This window comes from Triturus cristatus, chromosome 3_2 (assembly GCF_964204655.1).
Source record: "Triturus cristatus chromosome 3_2, aTriCri1.1, whole genome shotgun sequence".
Classification (NCBI taxonomy): Eukaryota; Metazoa; Chordata; class Amphibia; order Caudata; family Salamandridae; genus Triturus; species Triturus cristatus.
The window spans coordinates 215,431,463-215,457,724 of record NC_140584.1 but is presented as its reverse complement, the minus strand read 5'-3'; the positions used below and the strand labels follow the sequence as shown (position 1 = coordinate 215,457,724).

Below are 26,262 nucleotides of genomic sequence, written 5' to 3'. Positions count from 1 at the left end.
CCTGAGGCCAGGGGCGCAAAGGAAGAGCCAGGAGCAGCAGAGAGCAAGATAGAGGACACAGCTACGACCCCTAATAGCCTAAAATGGCATCCATGGGTGCTGCTTGGGAACACCCACCGCAATTCCCATAGAGCACCCCCTGAGCGCAGAGTAAGGCATCGCAGCGATTTGTGCCGCCTTGCCTTACTCTATTTCTATGAGGCCATTCAAAGCCACACATAGTGGCTTTGTGTGGCCTCATAGATATGATTTTGTAATCTGTAGCCTGGGATTACCACAAGTTATGCTGCAGCAGCCCAATAGGTTTGTAAACATGCTCCACAGTGTATAGAAACATGCAGGGATGAAACTACTGGTTCTTCAGGCATGCAGCTTTGTACCCCATTAAGGAACACATGTTGCAGTGGTGGAGGTATTTCAGCACATAATCTAGGAACACGGAGAGAAGCATGCATCTTAAATATGAATTTAGCAAGCTCATTGCATAGGGTTCAAGTAGCTTGCAAGGCAACACAAAATATAAGGTTAAATACAGTGCAAAATGTGAAGTGCGCTGGTTAATTTGTAAAAGAGTAAGTGCTGTGCCCAAGGCTCTGCACAGAAGTCCACAGCAGACGCTATGAAATCAGCAGCACTGAATACCAAGGCTCATAACCTGAAAACCAGCTCATGCCTCTTTAATCCAATGCCAGGCACTCCCTTCACCTTTATCTCACTCTTGCAGCTTTCTCCCATTGGCACTGTTTTCTGCGTTGGGGCTGGGGCATCTTCAGTCTTTCTGATGTGTGTGTTTTTGCCTCTACTGCTCTCTGGGAATATAAGTGTTAGGCTCCAATAATGAGTGCTTGTGCATCCTACAGGCTAACACCGGCTCAAATTAGGCACTGGTGCAGTTGTGTTTTGCTGTTACCAATGTTATTTGTATGTATAGACATGGATTTAAGAAAAAAGCAGCTAGGAAAGGCTGATCACCATATGAACATAAACGCAGAATGGTGCCAGAAATTCAGTTAAACACACAACGTGAACATGCTCATTGTTTTAGAGTAGATCTGTGAATCTGTTTTTAAGACATGACACTGCCCTACAAGGCATACACTTAAATTGGAAGCCCTCGGACTTAGTGCATAACCTGTATGCAGCATAGCTCAGAGACAAGGAACAGTGTTTGCCTCTCACCGTTTTCCAGCTGTGCTGCCTGCAGTTTAAGTGCAAACTCGGAGAATTGCTGCTTAAGTGTATGTACTGTAGCAAGGGTATTGTCTTAAAAACAGGTTCACAGCTCTCCTCTGTACAAGTTATGACATGACCTGCATTCTTCATGCGGCAGACATGTTATAAAATAGATTTTATATCTGATTTTCCCTATGAATAGATTTTATGGTCCTTGGCAACTGGCACTACCTCAGACATTCTCTTGACATATTGAGGTTCATTCCATGAAAATGTCATCTTATTGAAAAGTGAATGGTGGGCAGAAATGTCAAAACATAGAGAGACGGCAAAAAGTTATTCGTCTCAACTATGGCGGCCCGAAGAGAGGTCTGTTGTTCCTCCTCAAAAGTCAGTTCCATCCCACTCTTCACTGGAGCACCAGCTTGAAATGGTTCTGCTCATGAGGGGCTGGAGGTATGAAGTGTATCCCCTTGTTAGGGCACATCTAGGCAACCTAACTAGTGATTTTAGGGGTCTTTATGGCCATATCCACAGGCAGGGCATGGAACACTCAATTCTCAATCCCCAAAGATTAGCACATGCTTGAATACATTTGACTGGTGTGTGCCTTTCCATCACCATCCTTGCAATATGAAATTGACATTCAAGTCTGATTTTGGATGAGATGAAGTCCTCTGGCACAACTGGTAAAATGACTCAGTAAATTCAAGGTTAGTTGATGGCATATTTTGTGATCAATGGCAAGGACCTTGATCCACAAAAATGCCAAATGTAATGGAAGTGACATCACAAGTTGTTTGGCCCTGTGACTTCACAGGAGGCGACATCACATGATCTTTAGCGTTCATGACATCACAGAAATTGATATCCTAACATTTGGCTCGGATTTAACCAAAGGAAATTATAGAAGTGGATTATAAAAATAAGTTTGAACAGACTAATGACACAACAACTCATCATTCCTTCCTTGCAGTTAGGGTCATAAGTCCACGATGCAAGTGTTACAAACATGGCTGTTATTTATTGCCACCTAGTGAAAGGATTGAAAACTCACCTGGTACCTTCTCCACACTTGAAACAGCCAATATAAGATGAAGGCACTTCAGAGTATTTAAGAAATTTATAAACTAACTCCATTTGAGTAATAAAGCAGACAGGGGTAGAATTACCCTTTTATAAAAAAAAACAAAAAAGCATTTTATACTGCTTCCTATTGAAGTACCAGCTTTTGGCATATCAAAAATATAAAAAACATGAACAAATAGCCAGTATTATTCTCTGAGAAAGGTAGCCACCACAGATGGACTCCAGTTCTGTGACTCCAGAGCCTGCAAGACAAAGGGGCATATTACCAAGAAACGGCGTTAAACTTATCGCCACTTTAGCGGCAGAAAGCTGCCGCTAAAGCGGCAATAATGGGATTGATAATATGCCCTTGAGAATTCCCATTGAAGCCCATGTTTTGGTGTCAACATGAGCTTCTATTGGAATTCTCTGCGGCATATTATCAAGCCGATTATCGCCGCTTTAGCGGCAGTTTTCTGCCGCTAAAGCGCCGATAATTTTAACGACGTGCTTGATAATATGCCCCAAAGTTATACCGGGGGAGCCTGGAACATAGGAAGCATTAAAAATTGTGTTGCTAAGCAACACCTGACTTGATTGGACATACTGAAACAGTTTAATGTGTCAACAGTCAGAAAAATCCTAAAGCTGGTTTTTTATTTTCGAACATGATAATGGTGCTGTCTTTGCAAACTGAGGCCAGACGTCACAAGAGCAGTGTCAGGGGTAGCAAGGGTCTAACAAGTGTTTGAACTGTAACCCCTGGCGACCCCCAAATTACATCAATGGTCTACGGTTCTTAAATTTGAATAACAGCAAGGTTAACCCACCCTTCAGAAGCTGGTATACTGAGAACTATTAATCTGGTTAATAGCAACACCTATAAAAGAATATGTTAATATCACGCAAATAATTCAATCCTACCTGCCCAGTGGATCTGAGCTGGTAGGGAAACACACCCTTTGGATATGACAGCACAGCCTGTAGTCTCAGTTGACAATGGCCAGTACTCAATGTCAAGTCGCTCTGTATCTTTGGTTCAGTTTAGATGCATATTCTGAGTTTATGAGCAGCATTCCAGTATGGTTTACAAAACTGAATATTGAGCGGCTTCACTATTACTGCATCAATTCTAAACCTTTTTTAGCATGGTTCTTTGCACACCCTTCTTTTATGCCTCCCTGCTTCTGAAGTTCAAGACACCCCCTCGTACTGTGTTATCTCTTTTATATCCAATCTCCTTTGGGCTGTCTCAACAGGGTTGTAATTTTGCTCCAATATTGTACACCAACCACCTCAGGCCCCATCAGACCCTTTCTGACTGAATTATTTTGCTTCATCTGCTGTAATTCTGCCAAGGTTATTCCGATTATTCTCAAATGAACATCTCAGTCAGACCTTTAATGTCAAATAATCATGTGGTGTTATTAGGTTAACTAAAGTTATGTTTTTTTTATGTTGTTGAGTGGCGTAATGTGCTGCTGGCACAGTCAAAAGAGTCAACTGGCGCTATACAGTGATTCCCAATCTGTGCGCCGACACCCCAGTGCACCATAAAAACTAGCCAGAGGCGCCCCGAACAGATGCGCACTTAGCACACAGATTGGTTTGGGATCTCTGTGTTATGTGGTTGGCTGACACTATGACACTCTACGACCAAACTGGCTCAGCAGCCTGCGTCCTGGAACATGGACCCCCACAACAGACGAAAATACATTCGTTTTTTTAAATGCCACAGAGAATTAGAAAAACACTGAGGCATTATTCACTATTGTGCACAGATTGGAATCCAACTTCAGAATGTTGACTTTGGGAGTTTTGTTTTTGGGCTCCCGGGTAACATGCAGAGTAGAGGCCAATGGAGCAGGGCAGGCCTTTGCCCACCTCAGACCTTATAATGCTAAATCTATGTGAATTGTCAACAGTGACAATTTTTCCAAAACATTGTACATAAACCTCAGACTGAAAGGCAGTCTGCACCCTGCCAGAAATAAATTATATTTCTTAGCAGCAAGAGCCAAATCTACAGAGCTATCTACCTGCAACAGCCAGACGAGAGCATATAAATCAAGGAAGCTTCCGAGGATCTTCTCAACCCCTCCCCAACTCAAAAGGCACAAAGATGTCTTCCCAATGATAAACACTCACTCAAAGGGTTTTCATTTGCAGGGTAGATAAAGACATAATTATTCACTTTTGTTCCTCCAGTGCTTACTTTCTACAGGAAAGGGCTGGTGCTACTATATGTCAGCGTGCTGAGTACCAAGGCTGCGTAGTCTTGAATTTACCTCAGGCATCTTTAATTAAATACCAGGCACCCTCTAACTCTTTATCTCACTTTTGTATGTTCCTGCTTTCTACTTAGTGGCAACTTTTCTTCTTGCACCTTTCTGCTTTGTTTTTCCCTCTCCTGCTCTAGGGAGTTTCTGTTGCGTTAAAATAGGAGCCGGCCTGCAAAAATGAGTGCCAGTGGGCCCCACCACCAGCCACCGGCTCAAATTAAGCACCAGTCACATGTACAACCCATAGCTGAAATTAAGCTATGTCTAAACCAGAGAGACTTGCAAGAAACAGACGAATATTCCCTATACCAACTCGCTTGTTAGTCCAAAATAAGGCTTGAAATGAAGAAAACAACAACTCAGCTATAAAAATTACAAATGGGTCTGCACCCGTACACAGCAGAAAACAGCCAAATGTGTTTTAGCAAAAACCATCCATTACCAGAGAGGTGACACAGTCCAATATCAGATGTACTGTGACAAATAAAAGAGGACATTTTAGACAAAACACTGAACCATCAAAGGGACATTATGTCATTGGGACACCGCTTTCCTGTTTCCGTGTTTTACTTTTACATGTCCTCTTCAGGTGTGTTAGCCCCACTGGCTCTAAAAAAAGGACCTAAGACTACAACTCACAGAGTCCACCTAGTTGAATTGAAACCCAGAAGTGGAAAGTTGAGTTCCGGTGACATGAAGTTATCTATGATGATTGAGTCACTCTAATCATCATACAACACCCCACTGTGCTGAGAGTGTAGGGAAGACTGATTCACCCACATGCTGAGACTTTCTGATTGGCTTAAGCCCTCCCACTGAAGCACTAGCAATCTAAGGTGGCCCGAGTTGAGAGTTTTTTTCAAAGGTACTGTATATTCAATGAATAGCCAATTTCAATGATGTTTCTTGATGTAATATGTTCAGGTACATGGCTGCCGAAGTTTGATTTTGTGTGACATTTCTATGTTTTCAGGCGTTTTGAGGTAATATCAATATTCGATATACTGGGCAAGGGCACAAGGTGTCCCAGACAACAAAAGGGAGACCCAAAAAGGGAGAGGACTAGTATTTGATTGTTTTGATTGAGTGGTTAAGCTTTGATAGCAGGCAGAGGCTCTGTATGCTGTGAGGCAATGCAAAGTTACTGAGCACTAAATATTGACATAAAAAATATAGATACTAGCCTGGCCTTACAAAAACACATAATATTTTGAAACCCTGCAGCGTGACAGGAAAACTGTTTTTAGAGTAACATCAAGTTCCTTTTCTTGATCTGGGAGACCTCTGTCATGTTTCACAGTAGCCAGGCTTGACATTTTTGACATCTCTTTGCACTCTAGGGCATGGGGTTTTACTTACGTACTATACCATGATGACATTGGCATCAGTGAGGATGAAATGTTAGTTTGTTATTACCACTATATATGTGGCCAGCCCTACTAATGTATGTGGAGCATATTTCAGTTGAATCAAATAAGAGTTTGTGTATTGTATAGCATGCACCCTGAACAAACTTAATTCATGGTGATTTCAAATTAGTTGGCCAAGAGAAATGGGAGTGTGTATTAAATTGATTTGCCTATAATTTCTCTGTCTTGTTAATAGCAGGTGCAGGAGATCCCAGAGAGGCGGTAGTCAGATTACATCTCTTCAACTCAAATTGAGCGTTCCATACATGTTCAACGTTCAAATTCCAGTTTCCACTCAGATGTCCTGTATTCAGTGTTTTTTGTCTTTAAGAACTACATTAAGGAGGAATAGAGGTCCTGTCTGGGGTGCCAGGCCCAGCTCCATTTAGGGTCACTAGTTCCATGGGGCAATGGCAAGGCCAGGGTAGATATTGAACTGGAGCCAGCTGCTAGTCTTGCCTGGCTTGCTCATCTCTAGTTGGGAGGAAGCTCACACTGCTGGTTTCCTACAGCACCGTTAGGTCACTAATGGAAGGAATATAACACTGCTGGGGTCCTACAGCACTGGGGGCAGGGCATGGAACTCAGAGTGCTATGGTGACAGGGTACTGCTGGTAGAAAGCTCACACTGCTGAGTCCTATAACAAAGACATGATGTTTGAGGAAGCGAACATTCCTGGGGTCCTATTGGGTACACTTGAGGGAAAGGTCACTTTCCCTCAAGCAGGCAAGGGACCCAAGTCTGGAAATACCCATCACAGTTAGGGTGAAAAGTGCTTCAGCAACACATGATGGATGGCATGCTGAATAAATCAAATATTCACTTCCAGTCAAGAGATCTAGATTAAATCCATTTTTCTTTTGATAACTATGCCACCCCTGTTTGTACCCAGCCATATGAAAATCAGACTTGACCCTACTCCTCATGGTTAGAGTCCAGCCGGAATTGTCAAGCCGGGTCCTCCCTGGACTGGATGCAAGCATCCTGGGACCGGTTTTGGGCAGTTCAGATATAGATGCAAGGATACAAGAGGGTTGACATCTGTGATACATTTATGGAAGGGGAACAAGAATCAGACCTGCAAATACCAGGTCCGGTTCCTAATGTTTTCGCCCTCTCAAGGGAAATATTGAGCTGAATCTGTGTTCAATTCCCTACTTCCTGTAGAAACTGGGTCATGTTCAGGGGGGGAGCGCAGAGTAGATCAGGGAACAGCTGTGGTAACATCTGCCAAACATTGACTATGAGAAGTACACCTTTAATCAGGGGAGACAGAGAGATGGTGAAACGATGGATGAATTTGTTGAAAGACTGAAATGGTCATCAAGCACTGCAAGTTCCACAAATTCAAGGTCGAAGAGGCCATCCATCTAAGAGTCACAGATGGTTGCCTGTCCAATTCCTTCAGACGCTGAATGCTGAGAGAAATGCTCAGTCTGGGGCGTTTGCTCATGTCAGGCAGAGCTTAAGAATGTACAGTCAATAGAAGCCACTGATGAGTAGGCTGGGGGAACCCAGAATGAATCAGCATTGAGTATGAAAAGCAAGAAAAAACACAAGGTAGAAGCCACAAAGAGATGTCTCCGAAGAAAAAGAAGCTGTGTTTTCGATGTGGATTTTTCTTTGCACGTGAAGGTAAATGGCCCACAATTGGGCAGACATGTAAAGGCTGCAGGAGAGAGAACCATTTTGTAACAGCTTGAAAAGTAAGAGAAAAAGTGAATGTTTCATGTCATAAAGATGAAACGGCTGCTGGAAGGCTCCAGAAACTTTCCAGTCACTCCCACCAAACAAAAGTCAACATTATTTAAGGCAAGTAGAAACTTAAAGAGGCTGATTGTCATCTAATTCTTCATCAGGGGTCCTTCGACTTCACTGTCAAGCGACAGTAAAGAAGATGGGTGTTTGTTTTCAATACTGGTTACTGAAAGATGTGCGCATGTGGGTTTGGCTCCATGCAAGCAAGAATACAAGTTGAAAAACTATCAACAAGTGAAATCATGAAATTCCTATGGACACTGTCCCAAAATCAAACTGAAGGTCACTGGTTGCTATACACCATTCATAAGAGACAGTGATGAATCAATAAACATCAGGCCAGCCGAAAAGTACCATGAACTGTCGCTAGTGCCCCATCTCATACCATCGAACATCAAAGTATATATGTGGGCAGCCTCAATGCCATTACAAAGTCAAGGTTCATCCCATGAAACCATGAACCTCAAAAGGATGAAGGTACAAGCCTCAATCCATGTCCGGCAGGGTACTGCATTGAGTGCATGTTTACTCAGCTTCAGCACTGCTGCTGACATAATTTCTGTGATTTAAAATATCGAAGCTCATCATGATATAGTGAATTAGTTTCTGTCACTATCTCATGGATAAGAAAAAAGAAAGACAGTGAAAATACAGCTCCACATTAATGAGGACACTCGTCCTGTTGCTCAACGACATTGTCAAATTTGCATTTTATCTGAAAGAGGCTCTTGAAAAAGAAATTGAGACTTCGTTAAAACATGATATCTTCGAGCGCTCTCCTGGTCCAATACAATGCCTGTCACTGATCGTGGTGGTACCTAAAAATTTGTGATGACATTTATCAAGCAATTGAAAGAGTATGACACCCAGCTCTGCACATTGCCAAAGTCTTTCTGCACCTTGATCTGAACAAAGGACATCATCATTTCGAATTGGAAGAAAATTGCAGGTACATTATTACCTTTTCAACTCATGTTGATTTGTTCAGATATGTAATTTGTTGTATTATACAGCCTGTCATGCATTCTTTCAATTACAGTGATGATATACTTGTATTTGGGGACACACGAAAGAAACATGATAGAGCCCTTACACAAGTGGGCCACCTGCTTACTGATGCAGTTCTTAGATGGAATGTTGAAAAGGGTGAAATTCACAAAACAAAACTAAAATTCTTTAGTCACATTTTCTCAGGCTCTGTCATCTATCTCCCCTACACAAGATGCAACTATGCTGCATTCTTTTCTTGGTATGGCCAGCTACTGTTCCAGGTACATCCGTGACTTTGCTACTGTGAGTGCCCCATTGAGAGAGTTAACGAAATTGAATGTTTCATTTCAGTGGTCACAGAAGTGTGATCAAAGTTTCAAGACGTTTAACCATTTAATTGAAAATTCTTCTGGACTGGCTTATTTTGATCCAAAATTCAATACAGAAATTTTTAGTGGATGACAGCTTGGGTGAGATTCTTGCCCGACATAGTGGACATGCAAACGCACAAAGGTATATTACAGCTGATGCTAGCCGAAGTTTGTCACAGACTGAACAAGCTTACTCGCAACCTGAGAAAGAAAGTCTGCCTGTTGTATAGGCGTGCAAACACTTTCATGCGTTTCTGTATAAGAAACATTTTCGCTTGTTACTGATCATGAAGCACTGCTTGCTATTTTTGGCTGTCCAAAGGCCAAGATGCCACTTCACATTGAGAGATGGGGGCTGAGACTGCAAGAGTATGACAACACCGTTGTTCACTGCCTGGGAAAATGTCAAAACCCTACAGATTACTTTTCTTGAGTGTCCATACAGTTTCATGGTACCCCTTCCCAAGTGGTTAAGGCCTACATTAACTTTATTGTGAGATCCAGCACTCCTGCAGCTGTGTCCGTGGAGCAAATAAGTGTTGCCACCAATGCAGACAGGAATATGCTCATCCTCAAAGACACTATTATGCATCAATACTGGAGAACACATGCTTGTCCTCTTGATAACAACAGTGTAAATCAGAAATTCAAGAATGTGAATGATGAACTGTCCATTACGCAAGAAGGAATTATCTTGCGAGGGTCGGGAATTGTCATTCTTGAAAGTCTACGACAGCAAGTCCTTGAAAATCAGGGACATTGTGGTATTGTCACTACAAAGTGAGCCCTCCAGGACCATGTTTAGTTTCCTCATCTTGATGAGCGAGTTGAAAGAGAGCACCAAGCTTGTCATTTGTGTGACTGTTTATTTATCTCCCAAAACAACAAAGCATCCTTGGAACATGTCAGATCTTCCAAAGTATGTCAGGTAGAAAATTGCAGTTGACTTATTTGGAAATCCTGAAAATGGACATTACCTGATGGTAATTACAGATGAGTACTCCTGGTTTTCTCTGGTGGAAGACCTTTCATCAATCACTCAGATCGAGTATATCAAAGATCAGAAAACATATTTGCAACCTAGGGTGTTCCGTCCATTCTAAAATCTGAAAATAGCCCACCATTGAGAATAAAAAGACTTTCTTTCTCATTTGAATTTCAAGCATTCAAAAAAATCATACCTCTATGGCTGCAGGCTGATGGCATTGTTGAATGTTTTATGAGAACTCTTAAGAAGGCTGTCCAGCGCAATGCGCTAGAGGGATTGGAGCTCAAATGAGTTCTTCATTCTGCTCTACGTACCTACAGATCTACCCCCATTCTAAAACTGGTGAAAGTCCAGTCACCCTGATGTTTGGGAGAGCTATGGGTACCAAGCTGCTCCAGTGGACAGCTGAAAGAACAATTGATACTCAGAAAGCTTGACTCACTGATTCATCTCACAAGTCCAGAATGAAGACTGAAGACTTATGCAGACAAGCATTGATGTGGACGCCTCGTTTCAAAAAGAGGATTGTGCGTTTGTCAAGCAGGGGCGAAAACGAAAATCTCATGCTCCATTCAATGCCAATCAATTGCAAGTTGTGACTAGTAAAAAACACATGATGACTGCTCACAGTCCTGGAAAACCCATTATGAGGGATTCCTCACGTTTCAAGCACATGCCTCAGAGTCTGTCAGTTCCAGACATCTGGAGTGAGATTCTGTCGTCAGAGGACCAGGAGAGCCCCAGGACTGTCTCAATGTCTAGCTCTAAAGGGCCTGCTGTGGTTGTTTCTCTTGTCTCTCTTCAGCCTCACACAACAAGATCTGAAAGAGCGGTTCGAGGGCATCAACGAGTCATTGAGGAACTATGATGCATATATGTTTTGTTTATATATATTTTTTTACCAAAGGGGGAGATGTAGTGTCCTGTGCACTATAGAGCGCAGGAACTCTGTGGTTCCTAATGGACTCCATAGTCTAGTGACGTAAGTGATTGGTTGTGGTTAATAAAATTCATGGCGCAGTATGTTTCAGCTAATGGTCACACTCTAGAGAATAAAGACATGTAACACCAAGTTATGTGTGTGGTCGTGATTCATTTACATGCTACAGGACTGGAGAGGATGCTATACAGGGGTAGGAAAATAGTGCCAGAGGCAAGCACAGGGTAGCAGCTGCATCCTTTTCATACCCCATATTATGTCCAGGTAAGCTATATGTGAGATGGTGTTCAATACATGGTCCCACGTGATGCAATTATACCTTGCTGAATGACACCAGTCTGTCAATCTTCATATATAAGACTGATGTAAGCTTGTCCTGAAAACTTTTGTAAATTCGGATGTTACATCTGAAAGTCCATGTGAACAACTGCCTGCATGCTAAAGAGAGACTTGAACAAGCGGATGCTGATCTGCGTCATAAGGACTAAGAGCCAGAGGATTTAAAACCTAACAGAGGAAGATGACCTCTTCTCCTCACAAAGGATCAATTTGGATTTTAGTACATTCAGAAAATACCTATGCGGTGAGCATTGAAGGTGACCTGAAATTGTCGGAACAATTTGGTTTAGGAACCACACGAAGTTAACTGAGAACAACTGCAACTGTAAAATGTCATCCAGCTGCTCCCACTTTTTCACATACCCTGTAATTCACCCTTCAAATTAGTAATTTAAGATGTCACAATTTCAAACTTGTTTTACTCTGGCAGACTGCAATTTGGCTGGTTTTACTTTGATTGCAGCAATCCAGAGATCGATGTTTCTTGATGCGCAAAAGAGAGTTGTGACAAACGCGCTCAGAACAGTCTAGTCACAGCAGAGTTCCGAGGTACTGCGGAACCAAAGACATGTTAATCAACATTCTATTAATGGATGTGCTGCTCGAATATGAATTTACCTTGAAAAAATGAAAGACAAGAGGAGTTTGGCAAAACAGGAACAGTTGATTTATTTAAATGCAACGGCCGGGAGAACAGGCAACAGAGTCGAGGTCTAAAGACTGTCTCAAAGCACATTGGTTTCAGCCATCATTTTATACATTATATAAAGCATCATAAAACGATTTGTACATTCCTTTGGGGACAGAAATCTGAGCCTAGTCACAAGACCATAAATCTGGTTGCAGAAGTACAGGTGGCCCTCGACCTTGTGTGGACACAATGCAGGGTCAGTGGGTATGTGTCCAGATTCCAGCATTGGGAGTGAGTGACCACTACGTGTAGTGTGCATGCTGTGTTCTGATTGGCTGTGTGTTTCTAACTTAGCGTGGCATCTGACTTTATGGTGTTTTCGAGAGTGTGTGCCCCACTGATCAAGCATGTTTTATTGGGGCCAATCTCTTGAGACATTTGTGGTGTTACTGCCTATCGGCAAGATAGATCTGGGCTTTCCTGTACACACGCTTGTCTATAGGGATACGTATCTCCCCCAACTATGATATGTCAATCAGTTGCTTCAGGCCAGGTTGTAGGGCCTGCCTAACCACATATCTCTGACTCGGGTTGAGAGGGAGGTCATATCGGGTGAATTCAACAAAGGAGATGCAAGTTTGTTATTATACGTACATATATTATTGTGTACATCAACATCAGATTTATCAATATTAACAGATTGATGTATTTACGAATGCGTTTGCATGTGTGTTTACAATTCCTAGTTTTGTAGAGAGAAGGAAATGAATTTGCACCAAATCTCTTAATGTGGCTGCAGCAGGGTAGGGACACACAAAAGGCATCATTATGAGGACTCCCAGTAATCCTGATGGGAACAGTAACCATAGTTTTAAACTGTGCCATTTCACATAGAGACTTTGGGGCATATTATCAAGCACGGCATTAAAATTATCACCGCTTTAGCGGCAGAAAACTGCCGCTAAAGCGGCGATAATGGGCTTGATAATATGCCGCAGAGAATTCCAATAGAAGCCCATGTTCACACCAGAACATGGGCTTCTATGGGAATTCTCTAGGGCATATTACCAAGCCCATTATCGCCGCTTTAACTGCAGTTTTCTGCAGCAAAAGCGGCGATACTTTTAACGCCGTTTCTTGATAATATGCCCGCAAGTTCGCTGAAAGCATTGCAACAATGGAGGAAGAGGGAAAAACCCTAATGAGGTCGACGCTGTAATGTTGATTCATGCACTTTATTTCCCAAAACTTGTAATCACTATTATTTCACTAACCCCCCCCCCCCCCCCCGATTTGCCTGGACACAGACCGTTGTAATTATGGTGGCAGGAACATAAAGGAATAAAGGAGACTTTTATTGAGCACCAATGCATTTTCCCCTTTTACAACATTGTGATGCAATACGTTAAAAGTATATGTTCTAGCGTGGATCTGAAACAAACTTAACTGAAAACTACATATTACTATAAGTCCAAAGCTTGACACCTTCTCAGTCTGTAAAGGGAAACTAGGAATGTGGGCATTAATTACCAGCAGTTTAGCTACTGTACCTGTATGTTGGGCAAAATACAAAGTTTTCACATTCTCGTTCTTCAAATAAAGTGTCTGGGCATTCCAGACCTCCATTCTCAGCGTGTTCAATAATGATCCTGTATCGTGACTGTTTCACTGATGTGACATTGTCTGAAAAATAGAAAGAGCAAAGTTATCAACTAGTAACAAGAGGCGTGTGGATGAAATGCAATTGTATAAATCGTTCCACAAACATACGGCTTTCAATATGATTGCTTGTAGTAGGTTACAGTGGCAAAGACAAGACTACCTGGCATCTAGGGCTCTGTGACACATTGGGTCAGGTGTCTGAACATTTAGAATAGTGACTTCCAAATAGGGACTTTTTTCTGAATTGCTATTCAGTAATCACTATTCTCAATGTATGAAAGTATTCTTTTTAAATTAGCAACTTCTAGTGGGTTACAAATTAACCTACCTCATAAATGATATTGAGTTAGGTCGTAATTTGTGTACCATTAGGAATGACAGACATCACCAGGATGGTGGCCTGCTGGGGTCAGCAGACCACCACATCTATGACTGCGTTTAAGTAAAGCATTTTTTTAATAGCATCCCGTTTTTCTTGTAGGAAAACAGGTTGCATATAAAAAAAAAAAAGACTAACAAGCATTGACAATGCCAATAGGTCTGGCTTTAAAGGTGGTGTATGTAAATGTGATGCATTACAAGTAAATAGCATAGAAACTGATATGTATTTGTATGGAAGCAAATACCTGTAAAATAATATATGTTAAGACGAAACGGTCAGGTGATAGTTACACTCTAAGGCCAGAGCCAAACATTCATGTAGAATAATAACTGCCATACTCCCATTTGTGCTTTAGCAAGAGGAAAACACCATCAATGTTCTAGTTATCTAAGACACTTTAATAGCATTACAGTGTCATGTGTGTGTCCCTGAAGGTTTCAGCTCAGGGAGCTGGAAAAATAAGCAAAATGATCACAGCTGTGTGGAGGGCAAGGACATTTTTGTGGAAGCACATACTCCCAACATGTGTGTGGAGCCAAAGCCCCTTTCTGGTGATACTCACATAATAGTCTGGCAACATCAGCGCTGTCAAGCCAGACCATAAAAATGAACCATTCAACTTTCATTTTTTAAGAGTAGGCTTTGGTTCATTGGGCGACTGCCTACTATTAAAAATATATATTTTTAACATTCTCAAAGGGGAAGGTGTTCATTAAGGACCCTCCCTCGTTTATGAATGGCTTACCACCTCCTTTGAACAGGTGCTGATGCATTATTGTTTTGCGACTGGAATTAAGCCACAAAACATTGATACATACCATAAGGAATAGCTATTTGGAAGGGACACCTTAAACACGCCCATTCCAAACAGCTATCCCTTATGTTTTTCCGAATTCATTTAGCAAATCGGTAACATGTTACCAAATCAGTATATGGATTGAGTACATTTGTACAAGCCATTTAGCTGTCGCAAATTCTGTGATTAGACAAATCACAGTCTCTGCAAGCACTTTACAGATTCATGCATTTGGTCTAGAGACTCAAAAATGATCTGATTAGTAAAAAGGAGACTGTGCAAACTTTTAAGACGGGGAGTTATCAACATTCCTAAGCAATCCTACGGTCATTCTGGCCGTTACATGTTGGATAACTGGTAGTTAAACTATTAGACATTTGTGTTTGCCAAGAAATACTATTCTCATGTTCCTAGATACAGGCTACAACCTCCTGGACTTCCTCATTGGGTTAAAGGGAGTGTGGTAACTGACAATACTTTAGAACAGAGTAGCTTTTACTGTGTCCTGTTTTGGTTTTGGTATCTGACTGCCATTTAGAACAAAGAAGTCTTTAGGTAAATAGGTAACACTTGTTGTCTTGAAATTTCTATCAAGTTTCAACTAACAGACACATATACGATAATGTCGAATGGTCGAGCTAAATATGTCAGCATTTATCATAAAATCTAAAGCCCTAAAGTTTGTTTTGTGCACTGGAAAAGATATGCATAATAATGTCTTAGTGGTTCAAACCTTTTAGATTCTGTTGCACCAATGTCCCGCCTGGTGGACTCTGCTGAGCTGATCTCAGAGAAGAAGGATGCATGGCTTCACAAGAGCATTATGGACCAGGCTGCTGCCAGAGGGCTGCAGGCCACAGCTGTGTACTCGCCTGAAGATGGCTGACCCGCAGGTATAATTTAATGCACTCTCGTTATTCTCTCTGGGGTGCCTTGGTAAATGATGCCATTGGCATCTGCATTATGCTTTACCTCCTTTTTCCCAGAATCCTCCTTCAATGATTTCAGGAATATATCCTGCCCTTCCCAACATGGACACCCTACAATTTATTACTATGAGTTCATTCCCAACACAACATGATTAAGCTCTCTTCCAGTGAGGTATTTTCTGTCTTTAGGGTATAAAAGCCAGGTGATCTGTTTCTCCCTGCGTCGCAACACATCTTGCTCCCTGTTGGAGTGTTTCAACACTCCTGATCAGTTTTAGGATTTCCTTGTCCTTCAGCCATATAGTTCCCCCTCCTGGCACTCCTGTATATCCTGAGGTCTTCTGCACCTTGGAATCTAGCCTCCTGTCCTTGGATATATACTTTTACTTGGTGATTTGATGCCATGTAGGATGTTTTTTTTCCTCCATCCGGGGCTCCTTATGGAATTCATCATTTGCTTAGGTTCTTTTCATGTGTTGGCTACTGGATTGGGTTGCTCTTACCTGCTGGCTGCTTGTAAAACCTTTGGCTTCTCAACCTCCCTGGAGTAAAAAACTTCTAGTTAGGCATCCGGTTCATGACAAGTTCTATAGTTTTGAGACAGAAGAAGACCTCAGATTTGGTCAGTCAGGTATTGAAGAAGGGAAATGTTGGTGAAAACACCAGCATTTAGTTGGTCTATCAACACTCTTTTGGCAAATATATCCTAAAATGAGGATCTTTCTCCAAACATATTTGCAAACTACATGTTAGCTATTAAAGTCTCTCTTCTTAATAGAAACATTAGAGCATTTCTTGAGAAGAGCAGCTGAATGCAGGAGTTGCATACAATACTAGCATTTACATGGGTTACTATCCACTAGTGCAACTGTAGCCTCCCTAGACCTTTGACTGAGCTCTGAAGGACACCCACATGATGTGGTGCAATCCCATAGGCCATGCCACAATGACCAAATCAGGAGTAGAAGTTGACCAGCCCTGATGGTACTACCTCGCTCTGAGCCTGATATCCCTCACTTTGGCATTGTGAATCAATTAAGCACAGTATTAAACTATTATTTCAACCTGCCAAAATTAACCTTTTGCCTAGCCTAGAACATCCTTTTTAATACATAACACTCACCCCTAAGGTATGCCCTGAAGGCTCATAGGGCAGTGCACACTGTATTAAAAAAGCAGGACATGGGTACCCGTCCTGGCAATAATAAAAACTCCTAAATTCATTTTCCACTGTTGTAAGTCTGATCTCACTAACATTGCTGTTCATGCTTGTGACTTGTGATCTAAAATGCTCTTTAATGTTAAAGACAGATTTTGGGTTACAATTCTAAAAATACAACTTTTAGAAAGTTGGAATGTATTTGTCTCAACCATTTGTGCCATCTGCCAGTGTCCTGGGTCATAGTCCTGGGTGAATAGTTCTGCTGTTGGGGTTTGTGTATTGCTGCTTCCAGACAGTAAAACAAAGGGGGCTTAGGTGGACAGGCTGAGCCATCCAGGCACAACGACTGGGGAGTAGCTGCACCCAGGCCCACGTACACTTCAAGGGGCTTTATCTTCAGACCACACAAAGGAATCTGACACCAAGCCTGCTCTGTATTTTGCCCCCCCTGGGCAGTTTGGAGCCTTGACAGAGGAAGGGGACAAACTTTCTATAACCAGATGTGGGAGTAGGACAGGAGGTTCCTACGTACAAAAGCTGCACCCAAGTATACATTGTTGGACCTCCACAGCCACTCTTCAAAACATTCCAGGACCTGTGGAAGTCACAGAAGGACTGCCCTGATGCCAGGGGACTGCCTTGCTGCTTGAAGGACTGCCTTGTGGACTGAAAGAGAAGATTAGACCTGCTTGCCTTCATCCCAGGCTAACCAGGGTGACTCCTAGGGTCAGTTAGCTGACCCTCCTTGAGAGTAAAGGAGATACATCAAGCTTCAGAGACCTCTCTGCAACTGCCCAGCCGACCATCTGCAACAGACCTGTCTGGACCAGCAACTGGACCTGTCTTATTCCTGCTGGAGTGAGTCCTGATCCTCAAGAGGTGCCTCCCCTGGGTCTGAATCCTTGGCTAGTACTGGAGTGTACTCCTTCTAAAAAATAGCTGAAAATAATGCAGTTTAGGCTCCCCAAAAACGGGCCTATTCGCCCAAAGACTCTTCCACAAACAACAACGGCTAACACGATGTTCAGGGAAGAACTGCTCTACAAGCCGACAGTTGGCACCTATGATGACCAGAAACACGGGACCTGTAATTCGTGCTACAGCCACGGCAGGCCACAACGACCGTCAACGCAAAGCTACAGCAACGACAGTGCATGGTGCTTGGCTATCCTTTTGCACTACAGTGATGACTCTCTGCAACTCTTGACCTGTTCTTTGCGCTACAGCGAAGACTGTCCATTATGCTCAGCCTCCACCTCGCGGCCTGCTTCACCACAAATGGAACTCTTCGCACCAGACTTAAAAGTTAACTTTTCAATAGGTATAACCTAGCCCCTGCAACCAATCTGTGCTCCAATGTGTTTGGCTGGGACTTGTGACTTTCCCCCAGTCTGGCGTGACCAGATAACTGCGAGTGATGCTTTGTGCTTTTAGGGGCACTTTTTCCCCAAAAACTTTCAAATTGAATATCTCCGGTTCTACTGATTATTTTGTTATCATTCCACTGCACATGGTATAATTTTATTAACTAAAAGTTACTCCATTGTTCTAAATTGGATGGCGATGTTTCTTTTGTTGTGTTTTCACTTTATTACTGTTTGTTTGTTACATAAATTCTTTAGACATTACCTCTAAGTAAACCGTGACTGCTTTTGTGCCAAGCTACCAGAGGGCTGAGCACAAGTTTAGTGATTTTTGTGATTCACCCTGACAAGGATTGAGGTTGTTGCCTGCGTGGGGCTACCACAGACCCTCAACCAATAACCCAAGTGTATACACCCTCAGAAAAAGTGCACTACGTTTAACAGTAACTTATTTTATCATACCAGTGCATGGCGAATGCTAAAAAGTGCTATATATCTAGCAACATTTGTGAGATAAAGTGTCTAGTCTTAGATACCTACATAAGAGTTTTTTTTAAACATCTAAAATTATATTATCCATAATTTAACATGTTATTGATCTGAAAAATACACAGATGCGCTTTAATAACACAACGCAATGCATTGTATTAAGAGTTTCGAATCACACTACTTGTGTCAATACAACTAGTTAGTCAAAACCTATAAAAACATAATTGTTGTCTGTGCTGCGAATATAATAAAGTTTCCTAATCATCCAGCTTTGTGTATCAAATGAGACAATTCTTATTCTGAGCATATCTAACAGCAATCTACTGAGCAGCAGGTTCCCACTGCTGCAGAACTTTAATTTACAGTAATATTAAAAAGAGAACACAGTCGAGGAGGTTGAAAATTAATTAATACCCTTTCTGTTTAATTGTGTGGCATTTTGTACCAGAACGCACTAAGTAATTTTCTTGTGAACCCCACGCTATTGTATTCAGATTCCTCATATGCACTGGATTTGCCACCTAAAAATAATCAGCAAATAAGAATGGGAATCACAGAGAAAAGCTATTTCTGAAGCACAAACTAATTTACATCAAAATAAGCAGAAATGGTTTGTCCATTTGGAATTAATGTCTATAGATAAATGCAATATGCAAGATATTATGATATCCAATATTTCCACCTCCGAATTATTTACATGGTATTTTCAACATTAGTTAATATAACTAGTTTCCAATAAATGCCGGTAGTGAAGTATATTAGACTTTAGAGAAGTGTGAATAATTTCACATGCATATCCTTTATGGGTTAAATACTCGAATTAAAAGAATATGAGAATAGAGGAACCAATTTACCAATCCAAGAGCAGTCCCAATACAAATCAAAAGTGTGGTGCCCTGGTAGAATCATATTTAAATGTTTATAGGAAATGTCTTAGGTGTACATTGTGGCTGTTTACTAAATAGGAAACACGTCCACATATGGAACCTCAATCAAATGTATTTTCATGGTGGGTCTTGAAATGTAGGAGTCTGTCAGCTACGCCTGTTGCTTTTGAAAAAATCAAGAAGCAAAGCGATTAAAAATAAATAAAAATATTATGAAAATCAGAGCTTTTTTTCCATAATGCAACATAAAAATAGTTATTCACTCATCTTTTAATTGGAATGCAAAAGGAAGGTTTGTGAGTGGAGGGTGGCGATGTCACAAATACTCTGGGGCAGATTTACAAGCCCCTTGTGACATTTTTACGACACAGTTACGTCACTTCTGTGACGCAGCGGCGTCGTAAACAATGTTGCATCACGCGACAGATTTACAATGGGACTCATCTAGTGAGATGCATCACGTTGTAAAGCCCTGCGCTACATTATACCTGCATCAGGTATAATGTATGCAGGGTGGGAGTTCCATCGCGAGGAAGCCCCGTAAAAGTGACGCAGTGAAATCTACAAGATTTTACTGGCAACAAGACTCCAGCACTGCGTCACCTATACGTTGACAGATGGGTCACGCATCTGTCTCTCCTTGCGCCACGGTGCGCCGCATTATAAACGTGACGCATCCATGGTGGCGCAAGGGGTCCCTAACGTCATCCAAAATAACTGGAGCATCCCTGCTGATCTGCAGGGATGCGCCAGTTATTGTAAATCTGCCCCCATACCTAAATAAAGTGATTTGTTATCCGTGAAGCATCAGAAACCACAATACCGATTCTGATTCCAAAGATCACCCATTCGTAGGTAAGAACAGCAACTAACTTTGTAAAAATGTCAGTAGGCTAGGGACCACATCAACAAAGTCTGTCATTTTTACTAATTAAACAGTTACAGACCTAAAGCCAAATGTCTGACCTACTCTTTAAGATTTTGTACATAAAAAACAGAGACTGAATTTATGGATTCCATTTCACGTAATTTCTCCATATAAATGAGTAAAAAGATTGCATTAATAGTAGCTATTCTGTTGAGCCTCTTCTGTATTTTCCTTTCTCTTAATGACATGTTATAGCTTCGGTTTACATTTAGATCATTGGCGTATTCCATCAATTTGGAAATACTGTTAAAAAAAAGATAACCCAAATATTTACATTTAAGAGGGATGTGTACACTAGCTCAGATTTACAAATGCAAACCTGGCTTTGCGTTGTATGGTATCACAAAGTAATGCAAAGATTTGCAATGTGCCGCCTTATATTTCTTTGTATCAAGGGGGTGTTCCATGAGGGGTGCACAGGTGTTTCCATGTAACCACCCGTGGGTTGTGACGCATATCCCTATCTACATCAATTTGGAGACAGGGATTTGCTCCAAAATGATATGCCTCCTTGACAGGTGCAACAACGAGAAATGTTCTAATTTTTGCTCGTTTTATCTACTTTTCAAGTGTGCTGCATTGTACATCACACATACTAACTGGAAAAGCCTCAAACATCTGTTTCTGGGAGCATGCAAATATCCTTGCACAGTGGCACAAGGGTGTCTCCATTGGTGCTTGGCTTCCGCACGTGTGCCAGCACAGGGAGAAAAAACGGTACCACATCTTACGAGATACGGCGCTGTTCTTCTCTCCATACAGTGGCCCTAAAATGATCCTGCGTGGATGCAGAATGTGTCTATTGATGCTAGAGGTGCAACTTTTAGGTGTCAATCAGAGGATGCCCACCACACATGAATTCAGATTTTTTTTTAAAGATTAGCAAATGTGTAGCTCAGTTAGTTAGGGAATCTCATAAAAACACACTGACCTAATAGGTTACAGCTGCTCCTCAATTATGGGGCTCAAAACAATCAACACAAAAATCAGCAATTTTAAAAGACCACAACATTTTTTTTGCTTCTTTTTCACATTGATTTAAGTCTACAGCCCTGCATAGGATTTGCCTTCATACATCACCACCTGGGCCTGTAAGGTCATGTTGCCTTAATGAGGAAAATAGGTTAATTTTCACCAAAGTAAATTTAAAAAAATGTTAGTTCAGAATTTGCATGGGTAACAAAGAGCATAAAAAATATAGCTGCCTTTGGTTTGAGTGCACCTGTATGAGTGTGACAGCAAAAAGTGACAGCAAAAGTATGTGTGAGAAACAGAAGGATAGAAAGAGGGGAAGTAGAACGAGGGAAGGCTAAGTGTAAGGGAAGCTAAGATGTGTGGGGAGAGAGAAAGAGGCATGTGAAAAGTACCGGTAAGAGGGGACTGCGCAGGCATCTAGTCATGTAAGACTGAAGAAATGTTGGAGGTTTTAGCCGACCATGATGGAGCGTGGTTCACAATACATTAAGTGCATTGGGCCCAATCTTGGCTTACCTACAGACTTAGACAAAATTGGAAGAAAAATGTATGAGAAGGTAAGGTTCAGTGGCCAAAGGTAGCTGGCAGTGTCTGAGGAGGAGGTGTTGTTGTCTACAAGTTGAGGGGCAAAGTTGATGTGAAGATTTCGATGTTCAGACCGTGTCACTTTTTGGGAAGTTAAAAATCTCCAGCGGAACAAAGGTGCAGGGTGTAGGTGATGAGGGCTACACGAGGCTCAATACACTTCTGAAGATGAGCCACCCAACATGATTTATTGCTGTGGAGAAAAACGTAGCTGGAGCTACTGCAAAGTCAGGCCGACTGGCAATCCATCTTAGGTACATAAGCAATCAGGTAGGTCATGATCTCCTGTCAGTTCTCTGAGTACATTTTGGCTGAGAAATGTCTAAGCTCCAAATGTAGTTTTTTGCTGTTTGGGCACTTTTAGTACCCCTTTCAAGGGTCCAGGACTCGGTGAGCACTACTTAGAGGGTAGGACACACTTCAGGCAAACTCCAGGTGCCAGAATGGATTCAGAGACTCTAAAAGAAATACTATCAAGCACAAGTTGCTTTGGGGAAGGGTGGCACGTCTTAAAGAATGTTTGCCACAGCCTCATGTAATTCATACATTGAGTCACCAACGTGCTGGAATACAGGTAGTTGGGATTCCACTGGCTGATGAAGCCACAAAGGCAGTAGTTCAGGCTGCTGTCATAGCTGCAATTACTTGTTCCCATACAAGAGTGGATGGAGACTTCGTGGTAGCTGGTACAGTTTCATGCTGTGGCACTCCATTACTTAAAAAATATCCAGCAAAATACTTGTAACTACTGAGTATGCAAAACATACCTTTTTTCATATACCCAGAGTGGGTTAGATCAACTGATTTCAAATTCAGACCACAGACTAGAATTGATCATAGATTTACACGAGGGAATAGCTTCTCCCCATGCAGGTGTGTCGGCCACAGTTTCACTACTACAGCAATGATATTGGTGGACAGGTTTCTACAAACAGACCAATCAATATGCCCTTAGCTGTGATGTTTGTCAACACATAAAAGCTTCTACTGCAGGACGACTACCGCAGACAACTCTCCTAATTTCAAACAATCCTTTGGTTTGTGTGTATCTCGCCCACGGTAGACCACTAAACTCTGAGAGCTCCTTTAAATACACCCTATTAGCAGTAGATTCATGTTCTATATTCCTATGAGTGTGGCCACAGAGAACGGCTGACACTCGAACTGTTATTAGGGATGTGTAATTCTTCTTCGTTACATATGCAGTAGTTGCGTTCCACTCATGCTAGGGACCATCATTTGCTTCTAGGGCTTACCAGGGTACCATGGGCACCCTGGGTGTGGCTGTGCATTATTCCTCCCGCTATCATCCTGAGGGAAATTCTACAGTGGAGATATACAACTGTGACTTAGAGCAGTCTTAAACAGCTAGTGTATTAGGCTCAGGTCGTAGTTAGAGCCATCATCTGTATGTAGTCCAGAGAGCTTCAAATATTCTGCCTAGAAGACATGTGGGCAGCCAAACTCCCTATGAGGTCCTGTTCAGCATCCAGAAGTGCGTTCCAGACATTGATAATCCTAGTACAATGGTGGCAGACACGCCTTTTGACATCCATGAAAGTTGGGCTGTCTTTCAGTATCTGAAAGACTTCCAAGATGACCCATTCAAATGAACACATATAACGTTCTGCCACTGAAGAACTGAAGGTGTAACAAGCAACTCTTGTCTGGGAATCTAGTTCAAGAAAGAAGTTTTAACAAGAAGGAATTCGGACCACCAGTGCCAGTCCTGACAGTTGAAGGTACCAGAACAGTACTTTTGACACCCCTTGCTGGTTGTAAACACAAAAGCTTGGCTCAAATGATCTCATCAAACCATACCATGTGGCCAGTACTACACAGTAGGCCACGAGGGCTCCAGTTTCCTCTCACTACCATACAGAAATGTCTACTCTCTTCTGGGGATAGCAGATACTGAGGTATGCTACTTCCAGTTACAACTACCAACTCCATACTCAAACCTTATGTGTATTCACAGTCTTTCCCATTTAATTTAACAGTCCCTGAACACCAGTAAAACCAACTTACTAGGGATGTACAAGTAAAATAAATAGAGTATATGGCAATCATGTCATGTTGGCTAGCAGGGGTAAATTGTGCAGAGGCCTAAATACCAACCACAACTGGTTCAGAACACAGGTGGGTGTAGGGCAAAAGTCTATGGATGACTCTACAGACAGGGCAAGTTCAAAATGTATTAAACGTAATAAGGTTATCCATTGTTATCCTAGGGGAGTGTTAGTGCTCACATTAGTGAAAATGCAGGCCAATTTTGCTATGCTTTACAGATTGAGCACAAGCACTTTAGCACTGGTTTGCATTAGCAAACTGTAATAAGTCCTAAAGCCAACAAAATCTAATTTCAGCAAACAGGAAGGCAAAATGTTTGTGGGACGACGGCCAAAAGGCTGACAGGTCAAATACATGGGAATTTATATTATCAGTTCAAGCAACAAATATGATGCCACTGGTACAGAAGTGGTGTAGAAAAATGCACCTTCATTCAGGGTGACAAAAATCAATGCAATGGACCTAGGTGGTCGAGCGAGAGCTAGAGATAACTGACATGAGGGCGTAGAGAGAAGGAAGGTGAGAGACAAAAGGGGTGAGAGCAGGAAAGTCAAAATGATTGGCAACATCACTAATTGCGTGAATGTGAATGAAAGAGCGAATCAACAAAAAATTCTGCAGGTATACTTTTGTTTTTGAAACAAGTGTGTTTTTGACACAGACTGCATCACTAGGTCAAATTGTGATAACATTGCAGCCAAGTAGTTTGTTTGTCATGTGACAACTTCAGTCAATTTCTTTTTTTCAGTATCGCTTAGCATATTGGGATTTCTTAAACCTTTGAGGGCAATGGTAAAAGCAAAAGTATAAACCCCAGAATGCAATATGCTTTGGTCTGATGAAAGCCAGGACTGGTTGGTGGTATCACATAACATTAATCATCTTGGAAGCCTTGAGGAAAGGAAATAAAGTTCAGTTGTGGTTTTGTGATTTTTCTGGAGTCGATCAAGGGTGAAACAGTCCAGTGACAAGAGACAGAGATGGCCTCCTATCTAATTTTGATGTGAGCATCTCATTGCTAATGTGTGCACACTTGCAATCATTGGAAAATGAAAAAGGCCATGTTAAAATTAGCTTATTGAGCAGAACAAATAAAGCCTACAGGGATAATTACTTATTTAGAGCAGAGGGACGATTTGGTCAGGTGGGCCGACGTAAAAGTCACAAATTTACTTGCCGCACATGTTGCCCAGAATCCTGCATTTATTTTACAAGAGCATTTTTATTTTAACTTTTATGAAGCACTCTGCAATTCAACCTTGCACTTGCATGTTCATTCCAACAAATCGCGTTGCATTTTAATCCCTCCTGAAACCTTCTTTTCATTTATACATCGAGTGCCTGCACCTTGTCTTTTATACAGTACTGTGCACTTTAACTGTGCACCTGCACTTTAACTCAATATTGCTCATTGCTCCTTAAAGGTTGCACTTGAACCAAACTCTTATCTTTATCAGGGCAATGGTTAGAGGAGTCAAGGGCGCGCCTCCATGGAGAAGTTTAGACTCATGGATACTATCAAACAGTTGCCCAGTGGTCAAAAAGTATGGTCTGCGGTGTGATTGAAGGCAACACTGATGCCAGCGGGGTGGCGGTAGGGGGTATGGCTGGGTCAGGGATTGTGTAAGGTGGTCTAAAAATAATGTTAAGACAGGCAAGAATTTATTTGCAGGTTTTTTTAACATTTCTTTCTGAATATTAGTGCTCAGCAACTAAACAAAAGCTTGTGCTGCTGCTCACCGGGGGGGGGGGGGGCGCACATGTAAAGGTCAAGAGGGCCGCGTGAGGCCCCCTGGCCGTGCTTTGAGTCTCACTCTAGAGTATAGACAGTCAGGGGGCCTACAATCGTGAGCTGGAGGCAATGGTTTTAATAATTAAGCCATAAAGATATTTCAGAGACCCTCAACACGGATGATTACATTCGTAGTAGCAGCTGAATGTGTCTGTAGACATGTGAAAAGAAAACCAATGTGAAGGTGGCCCGCCAATGTGAAGGTGGCCCATAAAACTGGACTCAGTCTACAGAGAGGTGTGCCATGACTGCAGCTCCTCCTTGAAGCACCCAGCTCGGACAGTTGTAGCA

At 41.9% G+C, this 26,262-nt stretch overlaps 1 protein-coding gene across 1 annotated transcript in view; it reads right to left on the bottom strand.

Moving 5' to 3' along the window:
* The window catches only part of THSD7B (thrombospondin type 1 domain containing 7B), a 2,208,177-nt gene that overhangs the window by 912,508 nt on the left and 1,269,407 nt on the right, over positions 1-26,262 (bottom strand). The window contains exon 12 of the mRNA XM_085647534.1: positions 13,501-13,633. Within this exon, the coding sequence (XP_085503660.1) occupies positions 13,501-13,633 (133 nt within the window). The remainder of the gene's footprint in view (positions 1-13,500; positions 13,634-26,262) is intronic.